The sequence below is a fragment of the Cyprinus carpio genome, chromosome B9 (assembly GCF_018340385.1).
Source record: "Cyprinus carpio isolate SPL01 chromosome B9, ASM1834038v1, whole genome shotgun sequence".
Classification (NCBI taxonomy): Eukaryota; Metazoa; Chordata; class Actinopteri; order Cypriniformes; family Cyprinidae; genus Cyprinus; species Cyprinus carpio.
Window position 1 is genome coordinate 14,325,902 of NC_056605.1, and position 25,674 is coordinate 14,351,575.

Below are 25,674 nucleotides of genomic sequence, written 5' to 3' on the forward strand. Positions count from 1 at the left end.
AAATTGTTAAAAAAACCCGCCTTAGCTTACAAGCAAATTATAACACTTACAATAATTGTTAATAATATAAAGAGGTCAGCTCTGGGATGAAAAGAATTACCAGTAAACATAAGTAATGAGTATATCTGGTACCAAAGAATGTGCAGGACACCAAAAAAAAATTCAGGTATAACATCACATTTACAAGCCATTTCTAACAATAAGATAAGTGGTAATAATTTAGAATAAAGCTCTGGAGTAGAATAGACCATTATAATGGCATTGCTGACCTGGGGTACAAGATGTCTCTTGTATCTGTGATAAACATCTTCACATATATATAAAAAATACTGAGGTAAAAATAGTAGTAGAACAGATATAACTGCAATGCTGACCTGTGGCACAAGGATTTACAAGCTATATTTAACAATATAATAAGAGTTAAGCACTATGATAATATCCACAGTGAAGAGTGTGGATTGGGGAGTGCAGTCTGACACTTCTGGCTTCTTTAGGGGTCTTGATGTTACTGACTGTAGGATAAAGAAAGGGTTCCAGTTGTCAGTGATGCTGGGGTGTCAGTAGTCAGCCTAGGTTTAAGGGGTCTGCTGTGGGTCCCTCTCAGCTGTGCGGCGCCTTTTTCCGCCTTCACGGTAAGATGCTCTTTCAGGTAACGTGTAACGTTAACCTGGACGGCTTCATCAGTGGCATCCTGTGTTGCCGAGTTCTTCCGGATGGCTCCTGTAGAAAATACAGATCTGTCATTCCATTTGAATGGCATAATGCCATACACATCTACTAAACTTTTTTTTTTTTTTTTTTACATCCAACTTACTTCGTCGGTCTTCAGGAACATGTCTCTAAAACATGCTTTATCCCCAACTCCAGTCCAGGTTGTATTGATGGAAAGGTGATTAGAGAAGATACTTTGAAGCATCCGCCAGACGGTTGTCTTTAGGTCCCTCCCACATTTGATTGCCAAAAACCGAAGCTGAAAATCCAAAAAAAGTGATACAAATTACATTTCTCTGAAGCTTATCATACATAAATATAAAATGTGACAGGCTGTGGATTCAGACTGTAGAATATGCAGTGTACAATCTTAATTCTACTTTTTACATTACCCTATGGAGTTATAAACGAAATCAGCACACTTACAAATCGTTCCTGGAGCTCTTTATCCTGCCTCAAACTGTTGTCAAGCAACGCCAAATCTTCCTTTGGCACTGAAATGTTGCAGCATAGTGTCCATTTTGTTGTCCATGCTACGCACAACATCGCCAAACTCTCCAAGACGTCGCAGCATTAAGGTCTGATCTGCACCTACAGGGGTTAAATAAAATAATAGTCAGTCCTGGTCCCTCAACTACTAAACTATGACATTTATATCTAGGTCTACTACATGTATAGGTGGCCCCAGTGGGAATTAAACCAACAACCACAGGTGTTGTTTGCAAGTTGTACCTGATTGCCCAGTGCGAGCAAACGTCTTCAACATTGTCCCAACTTGCTTCACCTGCTCTTGAAGTGAGCCGCTGTCATCCGAAGCTACAAAATGAAAGGCATATGGTAATTTTGTACATACATCACGTACTCTTTCCTAAGTTTGCCTTTTTTGTGCATGTTCTTACCTGCTCGTGCAGTGCTTTCCCTCAGAGCTTGGTTCTCCTCCCTAAGGGCTTGGTTCTCCTCCATCACGGCTTGTTTTTCATTCTGGAGTCTCTGGAAATCTACATTAAAAAACAAAACAACAACAAAAAAAAAAAACACCTAAAGGCACTATTTTCAATACTTTTAAAACACTGGACACTAAGACATAGGCCTAAAATATACCTTCATAGCTGAAAACTTCATGCTGTACACGAGATGCCAGGGTAGTCCAAGGGCCAATTACAGAGCGATGACTTTCTCCTATTGATAATCATTGACGTAAAAATATGTTTGAAGTTATTGCATACATTTAATGAATTGGACTTAAAATGGAACACTTAGTTTAGCGCAACATATTACATACCTCCAGCGTTTTCACCCATATGCTGCCAGGGTAAATTTGCTGCTGGGGGTGTAAAGCTTAGTACTTGACGAGCTGAAAGAGCAAACATAACAGCTTTAACTTCAGTGCAGAGTATTGCATATTCAGTAATGAAACTATAATTGAACTGTGCAATGCTAATGGAATGTACAACACACCTCGACACCTTTCATCCAGAAACTGCTGCGGCGAGTAACCAGTCAAGTGTCCTAATGAAAAACAGATTATGATTAAAGGATTCCTTATCTTACTTAAGTTACTGTAACAAAGGCAAAACAGCATGTGTTAGCTAACAATTGCTAGCCACTCTAGCTACTGGACTAGCAGCTACTTGTTCAGACAAACAAAATCATTTAAACAACCTATATACAACGTTAGTTTTGTAAGAAAACACTAGATGTAAAGCTTTTGCTACGTACTGAAGCTAGACACATTTCAACATGCTTGAACAGTGTAAAAAAGGTGAAACAGCATGTGTTAGCTAACACTCTGAACTAGACTAGCCAGCGTGCGTGTCGGAACAAACAAATGAAAACAACCTAAAGTTACTGGTATCATCATTCGGTTTAGTTAGAAAACAACACAAGTTATACTGATCAGTCTTGTCGTAGATTTTGCTACCTACTGCTGGATCCACATTACCACATGGGCGGCGGCATAATTGTCCATACAAGTAACTGTTTACTTAGTTAATTCGACTGACCAAAACGAACTTAAAACACATACGTACTCACACTCGTATAAACATACGTATCTTAGAAGAAAAAAAAAAAACTCAACGCCTGGAAGAAACAAAGTAGCTATTACAGAAAGTTAATTGTAACATGGCGGCAACTTTGTAAACAAGGCTAACTTACTTTAGCCTTACTTTAGCTTGACTAGTAAGGCAAGAACAAAGATGACTACAGATTTTACAAAGATAAACTAAAAACAATGTAAACATAATATTGCGTTAAGGAAACATGTACTTACTTAAACGATGGTAGTCCACAGAGAACTCGCGTTTGAGCGGCGAACTGATGCGAATGTGTGCTCTAGTTATGTTGTTTGGGGAGGGGCCAGGAGCTCAGTGGCTCCAGTGCGTCATCGAGCCACCGTTTTAGCTCCGCCCAAAAAAAAATCCTGAACACAGCAATGGTGAAAACCTATACATTTCTAACATTTATAATGTGTTTAGATTTTTTTTAAGACACTGTCTTAAACATTTGTACAGGTCGCAATTGCAAATTAATCCCTTATAAATGTAAAAAGTCAAAAAAAAAAAAAAAAATCGAGGTTGGAAAAAAATGAAAGACATAAAATGACATTTCCTGGAATGGCAGAAAGACGAAACATTTCTAAATATTTCATAAATCTGCCAGTGCAGCTGTGAAACCAGAGGAGATTTTAGATTTTAGTTTATCCTTCTGATCAGGACAAAACAGAGATTTTCCTGTTTATGATAGGCTATTACCATGGTTGCAAATTAATAAAAAATTATAAAGTAGGCTATAGACCTACCCAAGATTTTGGCCATGTTGCAGATGTCTTTCACTGTTCACTGATGTAGCCAGGCATTAGTGAAAAGTCTAACTTCATCAATTTATTCAGCTAAATTGTTCATACCATGAATTAAATATCTATTTTAAAACCTAATCAGAATCAGAAAGATATTTATTGCCAAGTAAGTTTTACAAAAGGAATTATTTTTGGTTTATGCATGTCTCAATTGTGCATAAATCAAAGAAATGTAAACAATTTTCACCTATAGTGCATAAAATAATTTTACATATAGCCTATTAGGCTACTCTATCGCTTCAGAGTTTCAAAGTAATTTAAATGTCATTTCCTAAACCTTACCTTATCATGGAATCAAGAGTCAAGAATAAACCCTAATGGCTTTAAAAATAATAATAATAATAATAATAATAATAATAATAATAATAATAATAATATGGGATTTAATTCACATATAGGCTATTATGATTTTATAATCGCTTCATATGTGAAAAGTAGTTAAAATGCTGTCAGTTCCACTTCCATTCTAACTCCCAACATGCTAAACATAGCCTTGGCTGCTGGTCGATTTTTGTAGAAATCCTTGTATTTCAAAGCGGCTTGCCGCCAGCCGGCCGCGGTCCATTAGACGGAGGCAACCGCCAAAAGAAAATGAAGCAGTCGGCCCGCCGGCTTTTCGCCGGCGGCATCTCGCAAGAAATGGGAGTGACGTATTCGGCGGCAAACGTTTCATCCCCGCCAGCGAGACGCACCTATAGCCGACAGCTTAGGGCCGGCGGCAAAAAGAAGCCGTGCGGATATTTTTTGCTAGCTGGGATATTACTTTAGCAGAATTGTTTTGCGTCTCCGAGCAACACAGCGGTGTTTAGTTTCTGAATGAATCCGCATTTTGAACGAATAATGATTCAAAAGCCCATTCATAAAAAGAGCCGTTTACTTCATTCTTGAATGAATCTGCCGTTTGAACGAATCGAATCAAGACATTTACCGCCACCTCCTGGCAGATTTAGTTTCTTAATTAGAGTATCATTCCATTAAAAAAAAAAAAAACAATAATAAGAAAAATAAACATTTTAAACGGATAGCAAAAAAATTATAATAATAATAATTATGTAATTTATTCACTCTCATGTCGTTTCGAACCTTTCTTTTGTGGAACATGAAGTTATTTTAAAGACTGTTGGTTAAAAGATCTGTTTCGGTTACCAATGGCTTTCATTGTATGAAAAAAACTGAGATGTTTCTCAAATAATCTTTTTTTATGTTCCATAGTTCATTGTTGTAGCCTAAATGTTTGTGTGTAATACATTTTATATTGAATCAATTAAAATATTTCATTCTAAAGCTACAATTTGTAATGTCTACTTGTTACTTTTTCATTTAACACAAAACTAGCTTTAAATAATCTTTTGTGGGTATTTTCACAGTCAAAATTAATTAGATTCATTATATGAAACATCAGGTAATTAATTAATAAAAAAAAAAATTAATTGACTGACAGCCCTAATTCTTATACATCGACTTGCAGATGACACTGTATGGTTTGCTCTTCATTTTCTTTGGAATCAGTTTCTGGTTGTAACATATATAGCTGAATGAAGCTAATATTGCCACTTGTCATTGTTTACTATTTTCTACTTCAGTTAACCAAGTGAAATAAATGCATTATAAATATGCCATTTTGATTATCAAATATGAGTTTTCAGGGATAAAATTACTGACTTTAAAATAAACATGTTTACTTTTGCTTGGTATCACACAATGCAGTCTTCTCGACTTGACCTTCAATGTATAACTAGATGTAATGTTGGCTAATTTTTTTGAATGCACTGGCCAGATTTAGAATTTTTTTTACGTAATGATGTCATGTGGCACTGTGCATTCTGTTTCACGTACTTAAAAAGATTAGTATGCTTTATACAGTACATATTATGTAGTATGCAATACACTAGTTTTCCATTCCAAGCAACTGTTAGGAACTGCACTCACAGAAGTTTCATCACTTATGCATGACCAGAAGCTCATCCACCCGGAAAAGTAGTCCCACTTCATTGGGCCGATTCAGACAATTTCACAACTCAGGTAACACACAGAATTATTATTACAGCTTTAGAAAAAACACAAGCTTCATATTTTCCAAAGTCTTATATGTGACAATTGACACGTTGTTCTCCAGGATGAAAAGTAACCTGTAATATTCCTTTAATGAAATGGGGAAGTGTGTTGAAACCAGCAAGAGAGTGTTATTGGACAGTTCGTATATTCTGCTCTGTTCAGTTCTGTGATGCTTCTGACTGTATTGCGGCAGAATCAAAGCTTCAAAGACACTATTAAATGTCAGACACATCAACATCACTCTCTATGCTGAAAATGAAATAATAACTCTTTCCCTTTCCATCTGATCATCTCAGCAGAGGCCCAAGGCATGGCCCAGACATCAGTATGTGTGCGTGAATGTGTGCGTGTTCGTGACTTTGAGCGACACAAACACACATCTCATCAGCACAGCATGCTTTCCTCTTGATGTGTTTTAAAGGACTTCACAGCTGTAATTGAACAAGGACACGTTCTGATTGGTTATGAAATATCAAGCTCTAATTGTCTTTTGCATTATGGATTATGAAGATGCTGAAATTTGAATGCAGATTCATGAAAAGAGATTTGAGAAATAAGAGGAAACATGTCATCCTTAGAGATGAAGAGGTCCGGTTCTTTTCTAAAGAAATTATTTAAGTTGATTTGAGGATGATTCATTGGTGCATTTTAAAAGATTTTTGCTGATGATATTCATATTAGGCTTGTAAAAAGAACATTTGGTGATTTCAAGGAAGTGCAAGACCTCATAAAACAAAAATAGCTTGCAAATGGACTAGTCAAGTTAGACACCATGTTTAATTTGACGTGAATGAAACCAAGGCTGTGAGAAGTGCAGTTAGTTTAATAGATTGGACGTTCTTAGGTGAAGTCAAATTTTTCATAATCCAACCCTAACTCAACATTACAAAATTGTACACTAGAATTTTTGAAAAGCCATATTTCAGTGACTAACAGCAATTGTACAGGCTGTAAATGTATCCTACAGCCACTTTTTGATTTAAGTCAAATAAAAATAGCATCTGTCTACACTAGATCCCTTCTCACCAATGTCTTATTATTTGTTATCCTTGAAATTAAAGAAAATTAAATGATTTGTTCAAGTCCTCCTGGGAAGTTTTTTTTTTTTATTATTATTTATTTATGTGTTGGGATATCATAATTACAACATTAGGTGCTTTCAAATCAGTTTGGCTTGAGCAAGATGCTGATGTACTTTTTATACTTTTTTTTTGTGTGATGGTGAAGTAAACATAATTATTATGCATTACATTCCATTGTTATTATTGTATTTTGTACATGCAATTTAGCTAATTTTAAAATATTAATTGATATTGTTCATACATTTTCTTTCAATAATAAAAATAATGATTTCAAACATTTCCACAAATTTACTGTCAACTACAGCTGCATCCATTGCATTCACCATGTTTTTGTAAACTCAGAATCTCAAGGTTCAAAGAAAATTTCCCACTTGCAATTACAACATTGTGGTGGCAATATATATACATTCAACTTGTTAATACAATCTTTCCAACATGACTTGAATGCAACCAAAGATAATTTTCATGATTTTGATGCATGTTTTATGTTGTACTTTTTATACTGACATCTAGTGGTGCGGATGCAGCATAACGCAAAATGCAAATGTTGTCAGGTATTAATGCGACTGTGTAAATGCATTCAAAATCAGTCTTCATTCATTTATTCAGCAATGAAAAATGTACAGTATTATGGAGATTACCTAGATGAAGATTGTAGAATTCAGCTGGTCATGTGATCTCATTATGACAGCCCCCATGAGGCGACCCGATGTCAAAAGCACTTTTTCTTTACATATGAAACATTTTAATGAGGGAAACTTTGAGAGATAAGGGGTGATACAGCATGTGTGAGCTAGAGATGTTTGTATTTGAATATCCAATGATGGAAATCTGTGTGTTTATACAGTGAACGTGAAAGTTTGACTTTATAAATGACAGAAACTCCAATTAAAACAAACCAACACAACTCCGACATGCACAAAAAAACACACACGCACACACGCACACCCGCTCAAAGTGTCAGTTCATCCTGTCTCATTAAGCACACTATAGTTCCCTCGCTCTCTCTCAATCTATGTCTGTTTTTTAAATGCTAATGATGGATTAGCCCGTGCTCTGGCCTCAGGATTTTCTCTCTTTATTCCCATGTTTGTTTCAGTTCTCTCTCTCAGGTCTTTCTCTTTTCTCTCGCTGTCATGTTACCGTGACCCGTGGACCCTCTCTCTTTATGCGAGCCAATAAAAGGCCTCCAATGACAGAAAAGACTTCAATCCCTCTTTTCTCCATCTTAGTCGACTAAAGGAATTTTTCCATTATTCCCCTCAGCGTTGTGAGAAAATCGCTCTCTCCAATTGGTTAACAGGCCACCTGCTCGCCTGGCGAACCTGCTCGACCTCCGTCACCATGGCGAGCCAGAGGCGGAGGTGAGCGGATGAGAGGTATGGGAAAAGATCATAGACAAACAGTCGCACTATTGTCCGACAGAGACATGCTCAAGGTTGGCGGAAACTCGGAAAGGTCAGCGTGCGGTCGAGGAAAGGTCAAAACAAGGGGCGGGGAGGAAGACGCTTGTTTGGCACAGCATGTCGTCATGGAAATGTCCTCAATTTGTTCGATGCGTTCTGACTAAGACAAATTAGAGGAGGACAAAGCGATTTCTGAGATCGCTGATCCGAGAGACTCCATGGGAACAGTAAATAAGAGCAGCAGTGCATTGTGGGAGATTAAAATCACTTGTTTGGCCCAAAACACATCAGCTTAGAAATATGGGGTGCATAATGAGTTTATATGAATATACCTACTCAAAACAGCTATAACCATAAAGCACGGAGAAGCAAAGGAGCCCCATTCCACCACTTCCTCTCGCTCTCTCTCTTTCTATCTCTACAGAGAGCAGTAGGAAATGGAAATGCACACTTTATGGGTCTGGGTGATTGGATTTGCATGGCGTCAAGCCAGCGCAAACACACACACGCAAACACACACACACTAAGACACAAAGTGTCTGAGAGAGCAGTGGTAACTCAAAGTCAACATGACAGTTTTACTGAGGTGCAGTTGCTCTCAGTGTCTAAAGCAAACAGCCATTTACTGTTGCACTAAATACCGACTAGCATTTGCCCTCAATATCAGAGAGAGAAATTACCAGCTCGAATTCAAGCAGGGAATGGAAAATTAGAAACCAGCGTTTGAGTTTCCTCTTAAAAGAATGGCCGTTAATGCGCGGGTGCGTCGAAACAGCCAATCGAGATTGTCAAAATGAATTTTCGATTCCTCCGAGCATGATTACATACCGTATCTCTCAATTACAAATAACTGTTTCATCTTTGAAACTCTCGTTCTCTCGTTTAATGGAAAACAGGACTTGCAGTCCGCTTGGTTTTTCCGTCCAGACCCTTGTATTTATTTCTGAATGCAGTGAATTGATCATAATTACGGCTGAAAAGCCAGTTTTGGTCTCTCGTGTTCAGAAGTGCTTGCTTTATGTTTTAACTGCAAAACTTCAGATTGGCGTTAGACGCAATTTAGTTTTCTTTTCATTGTGCATAAGAGCTTCCGGAAAGCGCCTTGAGTCTGTCGCTAGCCCACCTGTGGCAGGATGACAGCGTGTGTGGCATACTTCTGCTTTACTGCGTTTGATCAGAGGCTTTCGCAAAGTCTTATTAAGATGTTCCAGTTTAAGTAAGTGCAAGATATACTCTATATCCTTAAATGGTTCTTTGTTAAAGCAGAACATTTGAATTAAATGAGATACAATGGTTAATTTAATATTACTGTAATTGACTCCAGTGGTCGGGCATTCCACGGTAATATCACATCACATCATAATATCAGGACTGCCTTCTGGTTGAAAGAGAGCGAGAGAGACGGGAGGAGAGAGTAAGAGTGACAAAGACGGAGAGTGAATGTTAGGAGACCTCGAGGGATGAGGTGACCTACAATTAGTGACAGTAACATGATAACTCAAGGCCAACAGCAGTCCATTAGCATATTTCATAATTGATTACAGAATATCTTCGGAGGACGAATATTTATTCAGACCTAGATAGGGCCAATTTTAGGGGGAATTAATGAGGAAACGAAGCTTAAAACTAGACCTGTGCTTTCTCTTTCTTCCTTTTTCTGTTAGATATTGAATTATGCAATTATGTAAATTCAAGGTTGATGGCTGCAAAGGAAAACAAATTCCATAACAAATATTCATCCCATGTGACCATGATGGAGATCTGTTCAGTCCAGTCCCATGTTTGTTCTTGTTCTTAACTGTTATGGGGTAAAAAACTTGCCATATGTGTTGTATGTCTATCTCTACATTTTTTGTTAGCCTGTGATTCTGACATTTCAAATAGATTTGTGCAAATTCTGTTCTATTAAAAAAATCTGCTAATCTCATTCCTAACCTGTATTTTTAGTTGTTGTTGTTTTGTGGGACAGAAAGAACTCTGCAGAATGTCCAAGATGCTCTTGCAGAAAGTTACCAGGGGCAAGTTGTTTTTTTTAACAATAAATATTTTTTGTATTTTCCTCACACATGGGAAACAAAAAAATGTTCTTCATGTGGTAACATCTGATTTCATTTTATATAATCAAGTAAAAAATAGATTTATTTATTTAAATACAATTATTTGACATCATTAAATTAACCTAAATATTATGTTACACCAACAAAACTATTCTAGGGAGCGAAACACAAATCTGATGTTAATCATGACCTTGCTGCTTGGAAATGTGTCTGTAGTTATGAAAAACCTGTAGTGAAGCATTTTAACAAGGTTCTTATCTAAGCAACAGAAACCCACTTAAACTAATTCCCCACCCCCATCCACCCAACCACACACACACAGAGCTCCCTTGAAGATGAGTGATTCCCTCAAACTTAAGAAACAAGTACACAGAGAGAAGATTGCATGATTATCAAGTAAGATTATCTCTCTTTATCTACTCCTATATTTTATTTTTAAAGCATTTAATTCAAAAAAAAAATTTCAATTAATAATAGCAATAATGGTAACTAAAATGAGCATTTGACAGGTCATCACTATGTAGTCACTAAGGTCTCTATAGTATTCTGGTCTCTAGATATGACTCAGCACCCTCCTTCATTGTAAATCTGATTTTAAAAATCTCATAGATTTTTTTTCTCCATGTTTATTTATAATCATAAAGTTTATTTGCTTAGAAAATATATTAGATAATAACACACCCCTACTCAATAATCTGCACAATTTATGTCCGCAGCACAAATGGTTCAGGATGAGTCATGTGCCAAAGTTTTATACTTTGTCTAGTAACAAAGTTAAATCATTTAGAACAGAGCCCTAAGTAAAATTAATAGTGATTCGGCTTTAGACATTGAAAGCTATTCAGCATGATCAGTAACGGCAACATCAACATGTTTTTTTCTTCATATTTGTTGTCCTTTTCCCTCTTTAATCCTTCCTCACAGGTAAAGGCAGTCATGTATTGTGACCAGGGAATACCACTGTCATTTGGTTCTATATGCACTTTCATTTGTGTGTGTGCATTATATTTCCCATGAGGACTGTAGAGGGGAGAGAAGGAGAGGGAGTTGTTTGATCTTTAACAGGATTATTCATCCTCTTTCCCTTTTATTTATTTAATATCCTTCCTTTATGCGGAGAGCATCTGGGCAGCATTTAAAACATTAAATCACACACAACTCACTGGAGGCCCGTATGCTTTTTTTATGATCTGTGTTTGTGGTGTGTGTGGAGGTGGAATTCCTTGACCTGACAGTCCTGTAGCATGATCGATACTACGTTGAATGACACATAAGTCTGCAAGCTACATATTTCCAAATCCTCCTCTTCCTTTAAAATCTCTCGCTTGCCTTCGGACACATGAATGTACATGCACAGGTCAGCCCTGTAACTGCAGTTTGAATTGACAGCAGTACAAGATGTTTGCACTGTACGTACTGTATGTCATCATGATTTAATTAATTTAAATGTCAGCAGTTCATTTTCTTTGTTAAAAGGCAAAGGCAATCTTACAGATTCAATAGAAGTTAAGTGCTATTGACAGAATCTGTGAGATGCAGTTGAATACCACAGAAATTTATTTAGACTTGTCTCTTGGTTCTTAAAAAAAAAAAAACCTGCAGTAATGCAGTTACAATGCAGTTCTATGAAGAAAGAGATTTTTAAAAGGTTTTAAAATCCAATTGTAAATGTTGAAGTGGTTTTATTATTTTTTTCCATACAATAATGTTATTATTGTATTTTCAGACCAAACATATTACTATAATTTTAATATGAAGCAATATTAATATGAATATATGTGTGTCTTTATATATGTGTGTTTATAATTATTAGTGTGTGTTCATAATTATTAAAATATTAAAAATATTTCAAATATATATCTAAGTATATGCAGATTGATTCACATGAAAGTAACTCAGATCATAAGTGATTTTGTTTTGTTTTTGTATTTCTGTACCAAAATGTTAGTTATTTTTGCATTAAAATAGTTCTTGAGAGTTTAGCATGGTAATATATATATATAGCAATGTTAATGTGTTTGGACTTGGCAGAATAGATCTGCTACGCTGCTGCTGCAGCAGAGCAAGTACTGAGACTTGCTACGTCCAATATATTCACATGCTGCTGTGAGCATGGAGGAAATAATGCTGCTGCATATATAACATTTATGAAATAACCCCCATATATAACATAAATGAAATCACTCTATAGCAGATCTATACAGGTGGAGCTGGGGAAGTGGAGGGTTTCTGAAGCGCACTGCAACTGTTACAGGAAGCATTAGCTTAGTATTTGAATGTTGAACAGCAAGCCCATTGGCTGCTAATGCAAAAGAAACCAAACAGCTGAGCCATGTGAATAATGATGTCATTATGTCATTAATGAGATAATGAAACTATCGGCATGTGCCATCGAGAGTTTCATGAGTTTCTTGTCTTTTCACCCTGTTTTAGAGTATGAATTTGTGGGTATATGCTGCTTATGAAAGGCCTTTGGGTGGATTTTTCTATATATATGCAAACAGTCTCTTTATTGTATCATTGGATGTATGTTAACATCTTTACTGCTTTTCTAACGGTTTCTTCCGGTGAATTGCCTTGCATCGTAGACTTCCATTGTTGTATGGTTGCATATGTTGTAATGCCCTATGTGTGAAAACCTCTATATTTGCCAATGTGTAAGCATTCAAGGGTTGTGTGGAGAGCGAGGTGATTGTTGTTGGTGTGTATGCATAGAGAGGTTATTGTTGGTGTGTGTGTCGAGGCGTTGGATCATGGTGGATTAGCAGTAATCTTGGCCAGTGACACTCCCTGGTGGTCGGATCACTAAACACGCAGCCTCTCAGTCTTTCTGCTCAACACATCTCTCACAGAAAGAAGCCAAACAACCTTTTTGCGGCAGCTACAAACTTTCAACTCATTGAGGTTTGGGTGATTGACTCACATTTGCGAGGACACAGACATGGTATTGCTCAAGACAGTTGGCGTCTTAAACTGTCAAGTGATCATTAGTACCTTACTTAGGGGACACACACGAACAAATAAAAACCTCTTAGAGTAAGCACACAGTGAGGGAACACTAATCTCTTTGTATTCAGTTTCATTTTAATAAACCAAGCATTTTAATGTGAAAATTCTTCATCGCAAATGGCTCATTTTTACTAATGACCCTTCAGAGGAACAAAACCTCAACTGGACTAAAAATCGAATATCTGTCTCAAGACCAGAGCATGATTCAACCTCCCTAAAATGTTTTCACGGTCTCTAAGCAGCACTTTACTTTTACTGCCATTAAAGACTGCATGAAATGGTTTAAGAAACATAATTTTCTTTCTTGTTTTGACATATTTCCTGTTGAAATGGCTAGCTGGGGCAGAACAAATCGAAAGGCTTATGTTTTTTCAAATAGCCAACTGCTTTTAAGTAGTACATCACAGCCTGGCAAAACCATGATTTACTACTTGCTATAGCTAGTTGGTGACAGGTGGTATTAGAGAAAGGAGACATCAATCTAGAAGGCATTTTATTGTACAAACAAATGGAAATGCTCCAGCAAGCAATATCCTTTGGTCATTAAAATTATTATGGTATGAGCAAATGACTTTGGTCATATGCTCTCCATATAAACATGTATGTGACAAATAAAAATCTTGAATCTTGAATCTTATGACAAAATTTTATTGTAAAAGTAATAGTAATAATAATAATATATGTGCACTACCGGTCAAAAGTTTGTAATACTGATGCTTTTTTTTTTACTGAATCCTGGAAAAAGTATCTCAGGTTACAAAAAAATAAAACAAATTAAGCATCAACAGTTTTCAACATAAAAAATAAATCGGCATATTAGAATGATGTCTGAAGGATCATGTGACACTGAAGACTGGAGTAATGGCTGAGGCTGATTCAGATTTGCATAACAGGAATAAATATTTTAAAGTATATTAAAATAGAAAACCATTGTGTGTGTGTGTGTGTGTGTGTGTGTGTGTGTGTGTGTGTGTGTGTGTGTGTGTGTGTGTGTGTGTGTGTGTGTGTGTGTGTGTGTGTGTGTGTGTGTGTGTGTGTGTGTGTGACCCTGGACCACAAAACCAGTCTTAAGTGTAAATTTTTCAAAATTTAGATTTATGCATCACATGAAAGCTGAATAAATAAGCATTCTATTGATGTATGGTTTGTTATGATGGGACAATATTTGGCCGAGATATGACTATTTGAATATGTGAAATCTGAGGGTGCAAAAAATCTAAATACTGAGAAAATCACCTTTAAATGTGTCCAAATGAAGTTCTTAGCAATGCATATTACTGATCAAAATTTAAGTTTATATATATATATATATATATATATATTATATATATATATATATATATATATATATATATATATTATATATATATAAACACATTACAGTTTATTCCCCCATATGATAGTGGCCCAGATCAGAGTAAAAAATGTAATCATCAGATATTTGTTTGCACTCTCATCGAAAAACTAAACACAGATATGTGTCACATGCAAGAGGAGAAATCATATTTGGGCCACATTTAGCTGCAATGTGAATGCAGCCTTGTCACACGGAGCTTGAGAGAGATGAAAGTGCACCGCTACATAGACCTGAGATTGTGTGCGTGTACTAGAGGGATTCAGATGTAATTTGCATGAAATGCATCCAAAATCTTAATGATTTGCAAGCTGTTTGTTTTATCTTACACAATGGGAAGGAAGGGGAGTGCAGAGAGAGAAAGAGAGGGAGTGTTCAATCAACTTCTCGTTCATTTTCTCAAGCTCCTGTTTTTCTCTGACTATTTTAGTGCAGTAGGTTGCGCAGGATTGAGAACATGTGAATGTTTTATGGGCTTACATAAGGGACCTCACCCCAGAGACAACCGACCTCGTTATCGTTCATTTAGCAGTGAAAAACAAGATAGATAGATGGGGTGGGGGTAGATGAGAGGATGAAAAGAGAATGGGGAATGCTGAGGGAGAGGGAGAGGGGAGAGAAAAGCATATACATGCAGAGGAACCAAGCATGATGGGATACATTTGTGAAGTGAATGTAGGAGAAAGAGGCTTTGGGGGAAAGAAGCAGGCTTCAGGTGTGTGAGTGATCGGAGTGTTCCAAGAGAGAGAAAGGGTGGAAGGGAGAAAACAATGCAGCTGATTCCAGTTTGATTCCATTTCGTTTCTTTTATCTGTTACCCAGAGTGCCTCAGGGAAGCTTGGCTTGTTAGCATCGCTCGGGCAAAGAAATACAGGGTTTTTAGCTGGAGATACAGATGAAACAACTCTCTTTCTCCTTCCTTCTTTTGCTTTCCACCTTTTGCTTACATAAAAAGGTCAGAGTTTCATATAGCGGTGGGGGGCCGTTTAAAGCACACCTGATATTAGAGTGGAAGCTTGTATCTACATATCTAAGCCCTTGTACATCTAGAAATCATTGCATAATGTGCAGCTGAACAAAGCTAACTGTATGTTTGCATGCATGCATTTGAGAGCCACAGGCCTGTAGTATATAGGCACATACCTCCTAGTTTATTGGATCAGTGCGTTCAGATTTAATATGACCATGTAATTGCCTCATCTCTTTTTGACTGTGTTATTAGTGTGATGTGACTCAAAGACCCTTTTAGATTGAAACCTCTTGTTCTGTTTGGAGTCTCAGGGACCTCACAGCCATGAAAAATATACTATAATAATATTTTAATGGCTTGGGGGGAAAAACACTTTAATTCAACATGAAATAAAGATGGAGCCTGTTTACTTTTTAAATGCAAGTTCCTGGTCTTATTGTGAACAATTCATCAGTGCACGCTATTTCAAAGAAAAAGAAAAAAAATGATTTTTGGGGGGTTTTTTTGTCATTTTTCCTATTTTCTCTTCTTACTTCACATATGCTGCATTTATTATTGTTAACCAAAAGTCACATACTTATTTTAGCAAATTTGTATTCAGTCTGGTTCCATTCTGGTATGTAATTCCCACTTTTTATGGCCCACTAGCTAGCTTGCTTGGTTATTTTTTTTTTTTAGTTAGTTTGTTAAAAAATGCTGAAACAAATAGAGCCATTACTCCAGTCTTTAGTGTCACATGATCTTTCAGAAATCATTCTTATATGCTGATTTCACGCTCAAGAAACATTTTTATTATTCTGAATGTTTAAAACTGCTAAATATTTTTGTGGAAACGTGTTTTTTTCTAGGTTCTTTGAGGAATAGAAAGTTCAAAAGAACAGCATTTATTTGAAACAGAAAAAATTTGGCAACATATAAATATCACATTGGATCAATTCAAGGATTCCTAGTTTCATAATACTGGAATATGCATGATTACATTCTATGATTGTGTACACACTGTACCTATACTGTGTATTGTTTAGTGTACAAAACAGTATATAGGTTATGTGTGGAACTATATATAATAGGAATATATATAATAAGAAAAAACTAAGAATTATATTAAGGAAATACATGCATTTTTGCCATGATTAGATTAGTTTTTGCAGGGAAGTACTGACCATAAACCGAAACAATGTTACGAAAATGGATAGGCACTTTTCTAAAGTGCATTGTGATAAAACAGAGAGATAAAGCTTCAGTATTATGTTTCTGTTGGGATTTGATTAAGATCTGATGAACTGATTTAACAAATTTCAAGTAAAAATATGTTAATATCAAAATTGCTTTTCAATTTTTACGCAAACATCATTCAAGTCTCTGTGACCACAAACATAAAAAAGTAAAGTTGATCTCAGTAGGACATGAAAATAAAATGAAACAGCTGGACTTCAGCACCACGGACAGCGGCAGAACAGGGACTAATGGAGAGCAGGGTATGATGACACCTGAAGAGGTTAACAGGGTTTAGTAGAGTAATTTCACACCGTGCAGTTACAGCATACTGATGCAAGACAGATGTAAGACAAAACAGAAAGAAAACAGTGAGAGATGGAGAAAGAAGGAGAGTGGAATGGGAGAGAAGGGTGATGTAATTGTCATATTAAATGTAATTGATTTGGCAGAATGCGCATGTCATCAAATAATTTTTATTCGCTATCTTATTCATTTAAAAGATTCAGCAAACTGCCATCTATTGCCTCAGCATTTTCATAAGTGACGATCGCCTGGCTTTGGCATGAAGGAAAACGTCTTGAGGGGTGCATATTGTATATGAGCAGTATGTCACTAAGCATTTCCGCACAGTTTATGATGTTTATTTTCATACCTTTTAGCATCGACGGAAAATGAAATAATGAGTGGATGTTCTTTCCTCCGCATCGGAGAGAAAATGTTCTGTAATGGGTTTCACTTAATTTGAACACAATTGGGAAGTTATTACAGAGACGGATTTAGCCATTTGTGAATTTGGTCAAGGGCAATGCAGTCAACCAGAAACACAGAGGACTGTGCTCAATGACAAGAGCTTTGCTTTTCTGGAATAGAATCGTAATTTATGGGATGTAAGGCTGTATAATATGCCTTTGTGTTTTTAATGCTCTCACAACAAGTAAAAAGAGTGTGTTTTGAAGAGCCTGTGATGTACGTCAACACAGAAAGCTATTGTTGCATTGTTGTCACTGAAAACTGAAAATATCCTGGTCATATTTTTCCCCAACATCAAAACTAAAACAAAATGAAGGGCATAAAATTAAACCTATTTTAAAGACTATTAATAATTTATTTATTTGGCTAATAAAAAACATTATTACCGAATTTTAATTTGCATTTTAAGTATCCCTTTAATAGTCATAGAAATAGGCTTTATTTTCATAAAGCTGCAGTACGTAACACGTTTTGGTAAAAAATTGCCCATAACCAATTTCTGAAAATTTCTGAATCAAGTACATAACCAGTCAGTGTTCAAAACTATCTCCTTACCTCACAGCGGTAAGCTTATAATATAAGTTTAAAAAGTTGTCCCGGCCAGTAGGCTATATCTCATGTGAGGATCCTGCAGTTGGCGGATTGTTTATAGCCTTTTCTCACAGCAGCTGGAATAATTCAACTCATCATTTTGATGGTGGATTGTAATTCAGAAAGGGTCATGTGTTTCTGAAACTGTAACTGACTAAAATTAGATTATATGCCGGTTTTAACTGTGCATCTGATGACAGATAGCCTATGTGGGATTTCACAAGTTTTGTATTTTAAAGAGAACCAATTCTAAGGAAGAATAGGTTGCTTTTTGGGTTAAAATAATTACTTTATATGAAATTTGAATGGTATGACAATTAGAGATTAGACTGTACAGAAATTTAGATCTTTAGCTAATGGTAATACACCCATAATCACACAATGCTGATGCTAAATAACAATTTGAAAACAAAGTATAACAATAATAATAATTTGCACGGTTTGATGTGACATGAGCTAACTTTGCAATTGTTAGATTTAATCGCCATTGGTAGAGCAATTTATTGTAATGCTTTTTTTCCTCAGTTGGTCAGAACAAAAGTGGCAGAGTTGTTACTTACTTGTTCAGATGACAATATACAGTGACAATTCTTATTTGGCCCATACTTCCAAGATGAAGGCTATCTGTGATTCCAAAGTGTGTACCATGTACAAAATATAGCATTTTACTTTGGACAGAGGCTGTATTTCAAAAGGATTTCAGACAATTAGTACAAAAATAAAGCTTTTTTTTTTTTTTTTGCAATACTACTCTGAAACAAACAAACAAAAACGAACAATCTGAAATCATGAATATAGTACTGTTGAAAAAATGTATCTAGTTTCTAAATGTTCATCCATGGTTCCAGTTCCTCAAGGTCACCATGACTATCCTTAAAGAAAAGCATAGCAAATGTGTATTTACTTGGAATGTTTCAGATTTACAGTGGCTAAAATATAATGCATTTAAATAACACAACATGAGACATAATGAGTTACACTAATAAAAGCTATATTTAAGGATCTGGTCTGGTGAAGTAACTGCACTTTTAAGGCAAGGTATACACATCTGTTTTACAGTTTGGCGATTGCCCTGCATGTTTTTACTGTTGAATTATTAATTAATCTAAAAAATATATACTGCTTGAAATATTTAATACTCATACACTCAAAATATAAAAATATACAATATATAAAAAGTGTATTGCTTCTGTATTGCTATAGCAATAGTATTTGTCACAATTTGGGCTTTTCATTTTTGGCTTTGTACTTAGAAAGAAAATCACTCAGTCACATCAGTCATCACTGTTCGAGGCCACCAGTACCTCCATGTCTCAGATGATGTAATAAACATAAATATAATGCCGGTATTGTTGGGGGCATTTTGCAAAATCACATTATGTAAAATATGGGGCCTATTTAGGTTTTCGTTTTTTATATCTTGGTTATGAAGGCGACAGTAGATTATTTGACTGTCCTATCAGATTTTAATAGCTCTATATTCTTCATCTCCAGAGTTTCAGAAAGCAATTAACTGCTTTTATTACAAGCTCATGCCATCTCCTGTGTACACACACACATGCGCACAGCGATCCCCCAACACAAAAAAGTAATTTAATTTGATATGATTATATTATAAAACACAGCAGTTAATTACAACAGTGAAACATAATTAGTTAGTGTATAATTAGTTGCACGGGTTAACTTCTCTATAGCAACCAAGCTTTAAAATGAACTCTGACTCATATTGACTTAACATCTCAATAATTATGAGATTTTCTGAGAAAAAAAAAAATCTGCCTTTTAATAGCTCAAAATGTGTCTTTTGTCACAGTGGCATATGTGCCTGTTTGTATCTAAAGCTTTATCTGCAAAAATTAATGAGTTTTTTTTTTTTTTTTTTTTTTTTACCTACAGGGCTGATGTGTGTTTATGGATTTAATAACTGAAAAATAATGTAACTAAAATAGATATTGCACCTGACAAAGACAATTCTGTCATTATCTTTTTTTATTTTAAGTTTATTTAATGTTTTATAGGATGGCCAAATGGTCGTTTAATAAAGAACCTTTGCAAATTTCTAAAGATGTAGAGACTAATATCTCTGTCCTCCTGTCTCTCTGCAGTGGACGGCTGCACTGATTGGTCTGTGGACTATCTGAAATACCGGGTGTTGCATGGAGAGCCGGTGAGGATAAAGTGTGCCCTGTTTTATGGTTATATCAGAGCCAACTACACTCAGGCACAGAGCATTGGACTTAGTCTGATGTGGTACCGAAGTTCTGGGTTGGGACATGGCGACTTCGAGGAACCCATCTCCTTTGATGGGATACGCATGAGCAAAGAGGAAGATGCCATCTGGTTTCGGCCTGCTGAGCTGCAGGACGCCGGTCTGTACTCCTGCGTTCTGAGGTGAGAGAGAGGGACACGTGCACATGTGTATGTGTGAGCACTCATATGCTTAGATATGCAAATCCACAGGGAGACACACACTTTGCCTTTCGGACATTAGCCGGATCGGAGAACATGCTTAACTTCTTCCTTTGATGTTTTATGATTGTCTTTCAAAGCCTTCAAGAAAAGCACCATGCTGAGAAAATTAGTGTGTGTGTATTAGTGTCTGTATGTGTTGTGTGTGTGTGTGTGAGGGTTGTGTGTCTGTATTCAAAGCTTCTCAGGGACAGTAAAACTGGAAGTGAAATAAGTGAGCGACGGCAGAGGACAGTGAGACGTTCTGTCATCCATCAATCAAACACTGACACTCCAGCACTCTCCCATAATGCCGCAGGCCACTGTCACACATATTAAACAGTCAGGCAATTCTCCAGGGTCCTCATTTGCTCAGGTTCCGACCGACTTGAGGTCAAAGCACATAATCTACTCATCATATTCACTTTTGCATCACAGAATGTCACATTTATTGTATATGCGTGCGTGTTTGTGTGTGTGTACTGAAAACAGACAGACAGAAACAGAGTGAATTTTAAATACCGTGCTGCCTTAAATTCAAGCATTCCTGTAGGACATATAAAATATTTCGGTAATTATTAATAAAATATTCAGTAAAAAGTACAGTAATTATTTTTTCACACACACAAAAAAACATAGACCTGCTAGAAATCACTTTAAGGAATCCTATGCTTCCAATGTGAAGGTGGTTTTAAAAGACACCTTATTTCTAAGGCAGCATCACATGTATCCTTTGCAAAGAAAACAATCCCAACAGAATGCATCAGAGAAAATAATCATCCAAGTTGGCAAACGAGTCTTTAAAGGGATAGTTCTTCTAAACTTGTGTGATATTCTATCTTCTGAGGAACACAAAATAAGAAATTGTGAAAAATATTGTACTCAAACAACACTGGAGTCCAATTTATGAAAATATGTGACCCTCTCTGTGAAATCCAGGCTAAAGTCTCAAAATCTAATTATGAGATAACAAGCGTCAAAGTTTGATTTCAGCCATTAATTTCACCATCAATTTCACTATGATTTCAATCTTTGACATGGCCTCCTAGTCAATATTAAATATATAAAGGTTATGTTTTCACAGAATGTTCTACATCTTTATGAAAGATGATTTCATATAGAAATCAGTAAATCACAAAAAAAATTACTTTAGCTGGGTTTTCACAGGCAGGGTCATATATTGTCCTTCATGTTCCACAGAAGAAAAAAATCATCATATATAGGTTTAGAGTTGAGTTAATGACAGAACTGTCATTATTGAGTAAGCTATAACTTTAAATAAAATAATATTGTCATTTTTTTAATCATTCATCAGCAAAAAATAAAAATGAAAAAAGTGAAAGGGAGTCCAACCGAGATTGTTCTTTTGTGTTGTTATTGTTATAGTGGTGGTGTGGACTTTCCTATTTTCATAGAATTATGATTTGGAACAATTAGAACATTAGAACAATGATCAAAACTTTAGATTTATCATTATAGTTATGAACAGCCTTTAAGAATATTGCACTTTTAGCTAATAATGTTGACTTGATTTAGCTCACAATTTAACTTTTTCACGTCAGTGTAATATGATGAAGTTCTGATGATTTATATGTTATTTGCAAAAGCAATTAGATTTAGTCAGTATGCTCAATTCATTTTGAATGGCTGGCAGTGGAGTAAACAACCATTTTTGTCAGCATATTGTTGAGATTGCAGCATTTATCAGCAGTGGATAAAAGCCTAAATTAACTACCCAAACAATGATCCCCTGGAACCAATTAATGACAGCTAGTTGTAAAATCAGTCACTTATGAGATTCCAATTCAGTTAGGATGCTGCCTAAGAAGGAAGCTGTCTATGTAGGCAGCTCAGTAGGTTTAAAACAGAGCTACAGAGTTTGTTTATTAAGAACCCAGTTAGCAACAGGAAATAGGATTTGTTGTTTTTGTTCTGTTTCCTCTGAGACTGGCTTTGAGCTGATTAAACCATAAACAATAGTTTTCAGCAACACACCGGTAGGAGAGAGCAAATATTTTAGTATTCTTTTTAGGTTTATAGGGTGATAAAACGAGACTGTGCTGACATATGCGGGTGTCTGAAAATAGTGAGGGTGTAAAAATATTCTTTGCTATACAGTTAATAGGGCAGAGAGAATGAGAGCTTATAGTTTTTGGGGGTTTTTTTGCTAAATTTGTTTATGCATTTTACAAGAGACAAGTGCATTGCAGGTTGTCACCCCAAGCACTCTGTAACCATGGTAACCCAGTAGGAGGTGTGAGGTCATTACACCGAAAAGGTCAAATTTCAACAAATCTTATCAGCAGCTATTAAACTCAAAGCCCTTGGACAAAACAAACACTAATGCACTTTTAATGGAGACACAATCATCAATGTATAGAGAATTGTGTGTTGACATGCAATGCTTCTGAGTTATAAAGCGTGTGAATATGTGTCTTGCGGTTGTATAATTTTCTTTGTCTGACTTTAATGCAAACAAAAAACAGGATCATATAATTAGAAATCTCGGTTTTTAAAGTAAATAAATGCTCATAATAATTTGAAAACATACTGTTTTCAGAATAACTGCAAAAACATTTTGTTCTGTACTTTCACATCTTTCATAGACATCTTAAAGGCACAGCAGCAAAAAAAAAAAAAAAAAAAAAAACCTTCCAATTTAATTAAGGGTCATAGAGAGGGTAGGATACTTAAATTTGACATGTTTTTCTGCTGGAAAACATTCACTTACATTTTAAGTGGACCTCGGGGAAAATGGAAAGTGATAAAAAAATGTATGAAATGACCCTTTAAAACCTTTGAGAAACATTTCATTCTATTCATTGCTACTCAAATTCCATCAGTAAAACACTAATTATTTGTAGCCCTACATGAAAATTGCAGACAAGTTCTGCTCCATCGTGGTCAAATTACATCTATCATGGTTGAATTACAAATAAAATCATGTTTTATTCTCATATAATTTGTTTAGTGTATAGGCTCTGTGAGATGATAAACAATTTAGTATCAGTGATGTCTCTGGGTGCGTATATGTTAATCTGATTACAGATAGCACAGTTTATATACTCTGTGTGTGTGTGTGTGTGTGTTACAGGAATTCTACGTTTTGTATGAAGGTGTCTATGACTCTGTTGGTTGCTGATAATGACACAGCAGGATGTTATAACTCAAAACTGCGCTACACTGAGAAAGGAGAACTGGGCAAGAGTAAAGACATCTCCTGTCCTGATATCCAGGATTACGTTCAGCCTGGAGAAAAACCGCAGATAACGTGGTACAAGGTACAGTGGGAGATACTCACTAAACAGTTGCGCCGTTCAGTGCACAGACCAGCATCTTATTCACAAAACACCTGCGATCCAGTGTCACGGCAGCTGCCCCCTGAGAATTTAAATGAAGTCATTGTCGTTCTTTTCAGTGCAAACACACCTCCTTTTTATGTAAATTAGGGTTATTATACTTTATGCCAGTAAGTCAGTGCTATTTGCTGAGGGCAATTAACATTGTGCTTTTACTGTGCATGCGTCATGTAAACAGAAAATTATTTAAAATAGACTGTTTATGTACATTTTCAGTCAATCAATGCAGCAGTAATTTATCAAAAGATGATTATAAAGTGTTATAAAATACATTTGAGAGCTCTTTCTGCATTTTAAAGAACCGATTAAGTGGTCTGGATTGCAGCAGTGACCCACAAGATCAGATACTCCAGTCTGCAAATTGTTTAGCACTGAATTTTCTGGGCCATGTTTGTGCCGTTGCATGATTTGCATGCTGTTCTTATTGAATTCCCCTCTGAGTTTTTTCATTATGACGGTATATACAAATGTATTTGGTGCCGTTTTGTCTCTTTGTTTCTACATATTTTTTTCTTTTTCTCTTTGCCTGCGGGTGTGCAGGAGTGTAACGTGCAGCAGTGGAGGAGCAGTGTGCTGCAGACCGCAGACATGCTCTCCATACAGGAAGTGAAGGAGGATGACATTGGCAACTACACATGTGAGCTGGTTTTTGGAGGCTTCCTGGTGCGGAGGACGACCTATCTGAGCGTGACAGGTAGTACAGTGTGATGTCTCTTCAGTGTGCGTCTGTGTGTGAGAGCACTTGCTGTGATACCCGGTTGTTTTTTGAAGCGTGCGGTATTAGTCTTCTATTTGCTTCTTATTTGGTTTCAGTTGCATTCACTGTGCTGTGCTTTTGTTAACGGTGACTTTCCTGCCTGTGTCATTAATGCACAAGTTTTTCAGTGAATAACAACTTTTAAGTCTGTTCCTCATAAAAAGCTTTCATATGATTTCAGAAGATTCAAAATATAGTGTATGAGTCATATGGACTACATTGTGTGGTTTTCGGGGCTTAATAGTCAGAGTCATCATCCATCATTTGTATCATTTTGTGTTCCATGGATGAAAAAAAAAATCATATGATTTAGAATGAGAGTCTGATTGTTTCTTTCATTCATTTTTGGGATTTTTTAAAGAACTTCCTAATCTATAATCAAAAAGTTAGATGTATTTTTGCAACACAGAATGTATACAGAAAATAACTGAATAATGTAGGATAGTGGCAAAAAGTTTTTATATATTTTATTAGTTTTAATTAGGGTAACTATTTCTTATTATACAAAAAAAGTGAATACAATGAAACCACAAACACTAAGTAAACCCCATCCTGCATTGTGAGTTAAGGCCTGTTCACATCAAGGATGATAACTATAAAGATAACGATAAAGATATTGTTCTAAAAATCTTTCTCAATATTAAAGAATAGCCGAGTCCACATCACAGCTATAATGATAAAGGCATAAAGGCACAGAGAAACACTTCCAAAACATTTTTTTTCCAACTGAGGAGAAATACACTGACGCCCAATCAGAATCCATCCTGCTATAATGAGCTCGTTATAGCACGATGGATTCTGATTGGGTGTCAATTTTTGTATCGTTCATCAGCTGCAAAAAATCATTCTGAAAATCGTTATCATTTATCATTATCTTTATAGTTATTGTCCTTGGTGTGAACAGGCCTTTAAGCCCCGTTCACACCAAGAACGATAGCTATAAAGATAACTATAAAGATAAAGATATTAGCGTCCACACCAGCGGACGATATCGTCTGTTTATTCTAAGCGCACAGATGGCATACAAGTTGCCTTTATATTTTATGTCTT

General features: G+C 36.0%; 1 protein-coding gene across 2 annotated transcripts in view; it reads left to right on the forward strand.

Moving 5' to 3' along the window:
- il1rapl1a (interleukin 1 receptor accessory protein-like 1a) overlaps positions 1 to 25,674 on the forward strand; it is an 80,752-nt gene that overhangs the window by 16,942 nt on the left and 38,136 nt on the right. For both annotated transcript variants that reach the window (XM_042731082.1, XM_042731083.1), the window contains exons 3-5: positions 20,166 to 20,451; positions 23,603 to 23,789; positions 24,408 to 24,561. In XM_042731082.1, the coding sequence (XP_042587016.1) occupies positions 20,166 to 20,451; positions 23,603 to 23,789; positions 24,408 to 24,561 (627 nt within the window). The remainder of the gene's footprint in view (positions 1 to 20,165; positions 20,452 to 23,602; positions 23,790 to 24,407; positions 24,562 to 25,674) is intronic.